The 10,851-nt window shown below is 35.9% G+C and overlaps 1 protein-coding gene across 1 annotated transcript; it reads left to right on the top strand.

The window, feature by feature from the left end:
- Positions 1-2,852: 2,852 nt before the first annotated feature.
- LOC145731498 (uncharacterized) lies at positions 2,853-6,407 on the top strand. Its single transcript, XM_081983306.1, has one exon. It carries the CDS (start codon positions 2,853-2,855, stop codon positions 6,405-6,407), a length of 3,555 nt encoding a protein of 1,184 aa, XP_081839432.1.
- Positions 6,408-10,851: the final 4,444 nt, after the last annotated feature.

Here is a 10,851-nt window from a genome sequence, read left to right as displayed (position 1 = left end):
TTGGAAAGCCCATTTCATTGGCTATCCATCGACATATAAAAGTTCACACCTTGTCAATCAAATAAGCCAGGTAGAAAAGTTTAAACAAAACAGTGCAAAAAAATTTGACAGAAAATTTAAGTCAAGTTTGAAGCCCTCTAGCGGTCAAACTACTGAACCAATCAGCCAAAGGTGCCATATCGTTGGAAAGCCCATTTCATTGGCTATCCATCGACATATAAAAGTTCACACCTTGACGGTCAAATAAGCCAGGTAGAGAGCTTAAAACAAAACAGTGCAAAAAAATTTGACAGAAAATTTAAGTCAAGTTTGAAGCCCTCTAGCGGTCAAACTACTGAACCAATCAGCCAAAGGTGCCATATCGTTGGAAAGCCCATTTCATTGGCTATCCATCGACATATAAAAGTTCACACCTTGTCAGTCAAATAAGCCAGGTAGAGAGTGGTGTAACCTTATAATTGCGGTGGCAACATTGTAACGTCGCTTTAGACTGTCAAGCGTCAGTCTATTTTGACTTTTGGTAGAAGGTTAGAGTAAATGCGGGAGTTAGCCGACAATGTGGCTTTTTTAATCCCAAATTAAATTAATAAATAAGACAATAAATATAATATACAGTTCACCACAGTTTCGGTGTTTAAATAAATTCCCTCGGGCAGCAGTAAGCCCGACATTTTGGTCCTTCGAAGACGGATTAGGAAAACAAGTGTTTTTCTACCAGTTCATAACCTGAAAATAAAGGGTTATTTTTCAGATTTGTAGGGGATATTAGCCCTGAAAGCAAATAAGCGTCTGCTGTGGAGAAGCTATAACCCGCACCGAACTACGAGTTTACGGGTCCATCGGCAAAACACCCAAATTTATAATAAACCAGCTGCGGAAACGGAGCAGTATTTCGTCCCTGCAAAAGGAAACGAGGGTTTCACAGGTTTGGACGTGGAGTTAACGGCTTCTAAGTGGTTTGGGAGCTAAGCAACAAGGGTTTGTTGCACAAGTACTACAACATAGAATAAAGAGGCTTGTGTCGGGGGTAAGTTCTTCGATTTTGTATCTAACTTCAGTCCATGCTTGGTAAATACAGTTGGCAATTTAATTTTATTTTCCTTAGTGTGTTTATGTCTAGAAGTTAAGTCATTAATGAGTAATAAGTAAGTGAAATTAGTAAAATGACCTCCAAAAAGGATATTATTAGGAGGCTAAAAAGTGACCGCACACAGTTGGTTGCACAATTGAATAGGTTTAATCAATTCATTACCAATTGTGATGATTCGGCTAATAAGATCACTGTAAATGAACGTTTTGTGCGTTGTGAATCATTGTGGGACAATTTTGATAAAATACAATTAGAGCTAGAATTTTTAGATGAAGCTCATGAACCTGAAAATAGTGAACAGAGAAACAATTTTGAAGAAATGTATTTCGAAACAATATGTCTTTTTAAGGAAAAATTACAAAGCCGTAGTTTGTCTGATTCAAACATAGTTTCTAGTGAGTTAAGTCAGAGAAACGTCAATTCTAATGTAGTAAAATTACCACCATTGGATTTACCTTCTTTTGAAGGATGCTATGATCAGTGGACCAACTTTTTTGACAGCTTTATGGCTTTAATACACTCTAATGCCAGTTTAACAAATGTGCAGAAATTTTACTATTTACAATCATGCCTTAAGGGTGAGGCAGCACATGCAATTTCATCTATACAAGTTACAGATTTAAATTATGAAAATGCTTTCAAATTATTACGAGAGCGTTATGAGAATAAGCGACTTATTATTCAAAGTCACCTGCGTCTCTTATTTGAATTAGCACAAATAAATAAAAGTAATCACATTGAGCTACGTTGTTTTTTAGATACCATACAAAAAAATGTTAGAGCTTTAAAAAGTTTAGGAGAACCAGTCGAACATTGGGATACATTACTAGTGTATATGTTCACTTTAAAATTAGATCTGAATACTAGAAAAGATTGGGAATCTTATAACATTAAAAATAACAGTCATAAGTACACAGATTTTATAGCTTTTTTAAATGAGAAGTGTCAAATTCTTGAAAGTGTTGAGAGTAATAGTAAAAACTTGAGTAACCTTCACTTGAATAAAGGCACCTCCAGTAATACACAACGTCCTGGACCACCTAATAAGAGGTTTTCATCTAATTCTTATTTTGGTAGGAATCAATGTTCATTTTGTCAAAATCATGGTCACTGGATTAGTGAATGTACCAAGTTTTTGCAGTTACCTGTTAAAGATAGAATTAATGAAATCAAAAGGCTACATCTTTGCTTGAATTGCTTTTTATCAAATCATATAAGTATTAAGTGTACTAGTAAGCGTTGTTCTAAATGTGATAAGCCACATAATGTTTTACTTCATTTAAATTTTAAAAATACTGAAAACAATGTTTCAAATAATAGTTGTAAAGTAAATTTCTCAGAAAATTCTGATTCTCAAAATGAAGATACTGCAGTTGTTTCATCTGCAAACCAGTCAATTATAGCTCACAGTTTTGATCACCATAATAATGAAATTTTGTTATCTACAGCTAAGGTACTAGTTTTTGATAAGTATGGTAAGATGCATGAAGCACGGGCTTTACTAGACTGTGGTTCACAGTCAAATTTTGTTAGAAAAGAATTAGTACAAAGCTTAGGTTTAAAGGTGGATCATATTAATATGTCCATAGTGGGAATAAGCGGTTCAGTTTCAAATTCAACACTATCTGTGACAATTAAATTCAAATCAAAGCATAATGAAGTATCTGAAAAATTGAAATTTATAATTTTAGATCAAATTACTAACCACTTACCTACATTTCCAATTAATAAAAGTGAATTAAAATTACCATGTAATATACATATGGCTGATGACTCTTTTGACACTCCAGGGCCTATTGACTTGTTAATAGGAGCTGAAATATTCTATGACTTACTGTTAGCAGGTCAAATACGAATAGCTGAAGGAATGCCAATCCTTCAAAAAACTAAACTAGGTTGGATTGTTTCGGGCAGTATTCGTACAAATAATCATCCATCAACCTTAAATAACTCCTCAAATAATAATTTTAATCAAACAATTTGTAATCTTACCTCTAATAGCAATATTCAACGTCAGATTGAAAAATTTTGGATAATGGAAGAAGTACCTTCAATTAAAATATGGAAACGAGAGGAGATCGAATGTGAAGAATTTTTTAAAAGCTCATTACAAAAGGCAGAAAATGGTCAGTATATAGTTGCATTACCAGTTCGTGACGGAATCAAAGAGTTAGGAGATTCAAAACAAATTGCTCTAAAAAGATTTGGAAAGTTGGAGCGAAAATTATCAACTGATTCTAAATTGAGGACTGAATATATTAAGTTTATGACTGAGTATGAAGATCTAGGACATATGTCACCTATACCAGAGTGTGAAATAAAGAGTTCAAATCCACAGTTTTATTTACCACATCATCCAGTATTTAAAGAGTCGAGCAGTACAACTAAAGTAAGGGTAGTCTTTGATGCTAGCGCTAAAACTAATAATGGTATCAGTCTAAATGACAAGTTGAAATGTGGGCCAGTATTACAAGACGATTTGCTTTCTATTTTAATCAGGTTTCGACAACATTACTGTGTGATTGGAGCTGACGTAGAAAAAATGTATAGGAGAGTTTTAGTAAGTGAACAACAGAGGGATCTTCAGAGGATCATTTGGCGTAAATCTCCTGATGAAGAATTAACTCATTACAGATTAAATACAGTAACGTATGGCATGACGTCAGCATCGTACTTGGCTATACGCTGTTTAATCGAAGCTGCCTGTGAGGAATCTCAGACTTTTCCTGAAGCATGTCGTGTAATAAAAAGAGATTTTTACGTCGATGACTTATTGTCCGGCGCACCTTCTATTAGTGAAGCTATACAACTAAAAAATGAAATCGCACATATATTGCAAAAAAGGGGTTTTCTTTTGAGACAATGGGTTTCAAATAAGGCTGAAGTTTTGAAAGACCAACCATATAGTGCTAAAATAAAGCATTATGTTGTTGAAGAGGCTGTCTCTAAGGCTTTAGGAGTAGTCTGGAATAGTAGGGAAGATAGTCTGGAGTATACTGTCAATTTGGAAAAACATCACAAGGTGACAAAAAGAATCATTTTGTCACTAACTTCTAAATTATTTGACCCGTTAGGATTGATTGGTCCTGTAATCATACATGCCAAAATAATAATGCAGCGATTATGGAGCGAACATTTATCATGGGATGATCCTGTTTCTTCAGATTTAAATAAGTTGTGGTGCAATTTTTGTGAGAAGCTTCCTATTTTAAACCAATATAGCATTGTTAGACATGTATTTTGTGATAATCCAGTAGTGATAGAATTGCATGGTTTTTGTGACTCTTCTGAGTTAGCATATGGTGCTTGCATTTATGCTAGAACAATTGATACTGATGGCTCTATTGTCTCTAATTTAGTTTGTGCTAAGTCTCGGGTAGCACCAATAAAGTCTTTGACATTGCCCCGATTGGAATTATGCGGTGCTGTATTGTTAAGTAGGCTCATGAAGAAAACAACGGAGAGTTTAACTATGCCAATCAACAAATTCTACTATTGGACTGATTCTAAAATAGTTTTATCTTGGATAATAGAAGAACCTGCTACGTGGAATGTGTTCGTTTCTCACAGAGTTTCTGAAATTCAGCAATCAACAAATATTATAGAATGGCGACATGTGAGGAGTGAGGAAAATCCATCTGATTTGATATCCCGAGGATGCACTCCTGACAAATTAATTTGTTCAGACTTGTGGTGGCATGGACCTTCATGGTTAACAGTAAATTCTCATGATTGGTCACCCAATACTTTTACTGAAGCTGATTTTAACAATTTACCAGAAAAACGAGCAAATAGAAAAATATTCACGACTTTTACAAATAATAATATAGATATTTTTAACAAATTTTCTACATTTTCTAAATTGCAAAGGGTGATGTGTTATATTTTAAGATTTTTCAAAAATATCACCACAAATAAGAATAATAAGAGTTTAGAGTGTTTAACAGTGATTGAATTAAATGACGCTTTAATTTATTTAGTAAAACTAGCTCAAGGTTGTGTGTTTAATGAAGAAATACATGATTTAACTTTAAAGCGAAATATCTCCTCAAAAAGTAAATTATTACCTTTGAGTCCGTTTTTAGATTCCAATGGAGTTCTAAGGGTTGGGGGTCGCTTAAAGAAGTCTAATATTTCTTATGATCAAAAGCATCCTATAATTTTAGACAAGAACCACATTTTGAGTAAGTTACTGATTGTTCATTATCACAGACAGAATTTACATATGGGTCCTCAAGGATTATTGTGCTGTATACGAGACAAATTTTGGATATTGGGTGGAATTAATACTATTAAACGGGAACTTCGGTCTTGCATAATTTGTTTCAGAATGAAACCCAAACCTTTGGAAGTTTTAATGGGTGACTTGCCTGAGGCTCGTCTTACACCTAAAAGACCATTTTTCAACTGTGGCCTAGATTACGCTGGTCCTTTCAATATTAAATCATCTAAAATTCGGAACAGTAAGATTTTAAAATCGTATCTGTGCCTTTTTGTTTGCTTTGCAACAAAGGCAGTTCATTTAGAGATAGTTTCAGACTTGACCACAGAAGCTTTTTTAAATGCCTTAAAGAGATTTATTGCTCGTAGAGGCAAGTGTCAAAATATATTTTCGGATTGTGCTTCCAACTTTGTGGGTGCAAATCGGGAAATTAAGGATTTGTATAAGTTAATTAGTGATAAGGAAACTAATGTTAAACTTAAAGATTATTTGTGTCATGAAGGTATAAATTGGAATTTTATTCCTGCTCGGTCCCCTCATTTTGGTGGACTGTGGGAATCCCATATTAAAATAGCGAAAGAGTATATGAAAAAGGTGGTAGGGAATTCGTCACTCACGTTTGAGGAATTGTCAACTGTGTTTACCCAAATTGAAGCGTGCATGAACTCCCGACCCTTAAGCCCTCTTTCTAATGACCCTAAGGATCTAATGCCTTTGACTCCGGGTCATTTCCTAATTGGCGAACCATTACTGTCCTTGGTAGAACCAAACGTAAGGGACGTTAAGTGCTCTCACCTAAAGAGATATCAACATCTTTCTCAACTAGTGCAAACCTTTTGGAATAGATGGAGTCATGAGTATTTGAATACTTTAAATCGTCGATCTAAGTGGCAAGTAAACAATGATAATTTTGTCAAAATCGGTGATTTAGTGATTTTGCGAGAAGACAACTTACCTCCATTAAAGTGGAACTTGGGGAGGGTAATAGAAGTGTTTCCTGGTTCTGATGGGCTAGTGAGAGTGGTGTCAGTACAAACTGCTAAGGGTATATTTAAGAGAGCGGTTGCAAAGATTTCGGTCTTGCCAATAGAATGATGTTCATTCTATCATTTTAGCTTAAGTTTAGTTTTAAGTACCTTTGTTTATTTTTAGGTGTTGAAATATGTATATCTTTCAAGGGGGGCGGTATATGGTGTAACCTTATAATTGCGGTGGCAACATTGTAACGTCGCTTTAGACTGTCAAGCGTCAGTCTATTTTGACTTTTGGTAGAAGGTTAGAGTAAATGCGGGAGTTAGCCGACAATGTGGCTTTTTTAATCCCAAATTAAATTAATAAATAAGACAATAAATATAATATACAGTTCACCACAGTTTCGGTGTTTAAATAAATTCCCTCGGGCAGCAGTAAGCCCGACAGAGAGCTTAAAACAAAACAGTGCAAAAAAATTTGACACAAAATTTAAGTCAAGTTTGAAGCCCTCTACCGGTCAAACTACTGAACTAATCAGCCAAAGTTGCCATATCGTTGGAAAGCCCATTTCATTAGCTATCCATCGACATATAAAAGTTCACACCTTGTCAGTCAAATAAGGCAGGTAGAGAGGTTTAAACAAAACAGTGCAAAAAAAATTTAACAGAAAATTTAAGTCAAGTTTGAAGACCTCTAGCGGTCAAACTACTGAACTAATCAGCCAAAGTTGCCATATCGTTGGAAAGCCCATTTCATTGGCTATCCATCGAAATATAAAAGTTCACACCTTGTCAGTCAAATAAGGCAGGTAGAGAGGTTTAAACAAAACAGTGCAAAAAAAATTTGACAGAAAATTTAAGTCAAGTTTGAAGCCCTTTAGCGGTCAAACTACTGATTCAATCAGCGAAAGTCGCCATATCGTTGGAAAGCCCATTTCATTGGCTATCCATCGACATATAAAAGTTCACACCTTGTCAGTCAAATAAGGGAGGTAGAGAGGTTTAAACAAAACAGTGCAAAAAAAATTTAAGTCAAGTTTGAAGCCCTCTAGCGGTCAAACTACAGAACCAATCAGCCAATGTTGCCATATGGTTGGAAAGCCCATTTCATTGGCTATCCATCGACATATAAAAGTTCACACCTTGTCAGACAAATAAGCCAGGTAGAGAGCTTTAAACAAAACAGTGCAAAAAAATTTGACAGAAAATTTAAGTCAAGTTTGAAGCCCTCTACCGGTCAAACTACTGAACTAATCAGCCAAAGTTGCCATATCGTTGGAAAGCCCATTTCATTGGCTATCCATCGACATATAAAAGTTCACACTTTGTCAGTCAAATAAGCCAGGTAGAGAGCTTTAAACAAAACAGTGCAAAAAAATTTGACAGAAAATTTAAGTCAAGTTTGAAGCCCTCTAGCGGTCAAACTACTGAACCAATCAGCCAAAGTTGCCATATCGTTGGAAAGCCCATTTCATTGGCTATCCATCGACATATAAAAGTTCACACCTTGACGGTCAAATAAGCCAGGTAGAGAGCTTAAAACAAACAGTGCAAAAAAATTTGACAGAAAATTTAAGTCAAGTTTGAAGCCCTCTAGTGGTCAAACTACAGAACCAATCAGCCAAAGTTGCCATATCGTTGGAAAGCCCATTTCATTGGCTATCCATCGACATATAAAAGTTCACACCTTGTCAGTCAAATAAGCCAGGTAGAGAGCTTTAAACAAAACAGTGCAAAAAAATTTGACAGAAAATTTAAGTCAAGTTTGAAGCCCTCTACCGGTCAAACTACTGAACTAATCAGCAAACGTTGCCATATCGTTGGAAAGCCCATTTCATTGGCTATCCATCGACATATAAAAGTTCACACCTTGTCAGTCAAGTAAGGCAGGTAGAGAGGTTTAAACAAAACAGTGCAAAAAAAAATTTGACAGAAAATTTAAGACAAGTTTGAAGCCCTCTAGCGGTAAAACTACTGAACTAATCAGCCAAAGTTGCCATATCGTTGGAAAGCCCATTTCATTGGCTATCCATCGACATATAAAAGTTCACACCTTGTCAGTCAAATAAGTCAGGTAAAAAAGTTTAAACAAAACAGTGCAAAAAAATTTGACAGAAAATTTAAGTCAAGTTTGAAGCCCTCTAGCGGTCAAACTACTGAACCAATCAGCCAAAGTTGCCATATCGTTGGAAAGCCCATTTCATTGGCTATCCATCGACATATAAAAGTTTACACCTTGTCAGTCAAATAAGCCAGGTAGAGAGCTTAAAACAAAACAGTGCAAAAAAATTTGACACAAAATTTAAGTCAAGTTTGAAGCCCTCTACCGGTCAAACTACTGAACTAATCAGCCAAAGTTGCCATATCGTTGGAAAGCCCATTTCATTGGCTATCCATCGACATATAAAAGTTCACACCTTGTCAGTCAAATAAGGCAGGTAGAGAGGTTTAAACAAAACAGTGCAAAAAAAATTTAACAGAAAATTTAAGTCAAGTTTGAAGACCTCTAGCGGTCAAACTACTGAACTAATCAGCCAAAGTTGCCATATCGTTGGAAAGCCCATTTCATTGGCTATCCATCGAAATATAAAAGTTCACACCTTGTCAGTCAAATAAGGCAGGAGGAGAGGTTTAAACAAAACAGTGCAAAAAAAAATTTGACAGAAAATTTAAGTCAAGTTTGAAGCCCTTTAGCGGTCAAACTACTGATCCAATCAGCGAAAGTCGCCATATCGTTGGAAAGCCCATTTCATTGGCTATCCATCGACATATAAAAGTTCACACCTTGTCCGTCAAATAAGGGAGGTAGAGAGGTTTAAACAAAACAGTGCAAAAAAAATTTAAGTCAAGTTTGAAGCCCTCTAGCGGTCAAACTACTGAACCGATCAGCCAAAGTTGCCATATCGTTGGAAATCCCATTTCATTGGCTATCCATCGACATATGAAAGTTCACTCCTTGTCAGTCATATAAGCCAGGTAGAAAGGTTTAAACAAAACAGTGCAAAAAAATTTGACAGAAAAGTTAAGTCAAGTTTGAAGCCCTCTAGCGGTCAAACTACTGAACCAATCAGCCAAAGTTGCCATATCGTTGGAAAGCCCATTTCATTGGCTATCCATCGACATATAAAAGTTCACACCTTGTCAATCAAATAAGCCAGGTAGAAAAGTTTAAACAAAACAGTGCAAAAAAATTTGACAGAAAATTTAAGTCAAGTTTGAAGCCCTCTAGCGGTCAAACTACTGAACCAATCAGCCAAAGTTGCCATATCGTTGAAAGCCCATTTCATTGGCTATCCATCGACATATAAAAGTTCACACCTTGACGGTCAAGTAAGCCAGGTAGAGAGCTTAAAACAAAACAGTGCAAAAAAATTTGACAGAAAATTTAAGTCAAGTTTGAAGCCCTCTAGTGGTCAAACTACTGAACCAATCAGCCAAAGGTGCCATATCGTTGGAAAGCCCATTTCATTGGCTATCCATCGACATATAAAAGTTCACACCTTGTCAGTCAAATAAGCCAGGTAGAGAGCTTTAAAACAAAACAGTGCAAAAAAATTTGACAGAAAATTTAAGTCAAGTTTGAAGCCCTCTACCGGTCAAACTACTGAACTAATCAGCCAACGTTGCCATATCGTTGGAAAGCCCATTTCATTGGCTATCCATCGAAATATAAAAGTTCACACCTTGTCAGTCAAATAAGGCAGGTAGAGAGGTTTAAACAAAACAGTGCAAAAAAATTTGACAGAAAATTTAAGTCAAGTTTGAAGCCCTCTAGCGGTCAAACTACTGAACCAATCAGCCAAAGGTGCCATATCGTTGGAAAGCCCATTTCATTGGCTATCCATCGACATATAAAAGTTCACACCTTGACGGTCAAATAAGCCAGGTAGAGAGCTTAAAACAAAACAGTGCAAAAAAATTTGACAGAAAATTTAAGTCAAGTTTGAAGCCCTCTAGTGGTCAAACTACAGAACCAATCAGCCAAAGTTGCCATATCGTTGGAAAGCCCATTTCATTGGCTATCCATCGACATATAAAAGTTCACACCTTGTCAGTCAAATAAGCCAGGTAGAGAGCTTAAAACAAAACAGTGCAAAAAAATTTGACACAAAATTTAAGTCAAGTTTGAAGCCCTTTAGCGGTCAAACTACTGATTCAATCAGCGAAAGTCGCCATATCGTTGGAAAGCCCATTTCATTGGCTATCCATCGACATATAAAAGTTTACACCTTTTCAGTCAAATAAGGGAGGTAGAGAGGTTTAAACAAAACAGTGCAAAAAAAATTTAAGTCAAGTTTGAAGCCCTCTAGCGGTCAAACTACAGAACCAATCAGCCAAAGTTGCCATATCGTTGGAAAGCCCATTTCATTGGCTATCCATCGACATATAAAAGTTCACACCTTGTCAGTCAAATAAGCCAGGTAGAGAGCTTTAAACAAAACAGTGCAAAAAAATTTGACAGAAAATTTAAGTCAAGTTTGAAGCCCTCTAGCCGGTCAAACTACTGAACTAATCAGCCAAAGTTGCCATATCGTTGGAAAGCCCATTTCATTGGCTATCCATCGACA

Source organism: Ips typographus, linkage group LG7 (assembly GCF_016097725.1).
Source record: "Ips typographus isolate SLU linkage group LG7, UJ_Ityp_2.0, whole genome shotgun sequence".
NCBI classification, from domain to species: Eukaryota; Metazoa; Arthropoda; class Insecta; order Coleoptera; family Curculionidae; genus Ips; species Ips typographus.
Note: the sequence above shows the minus strand (reverse complement) of the source record. Positions and strands in the feature narration are given on the sequence as shown.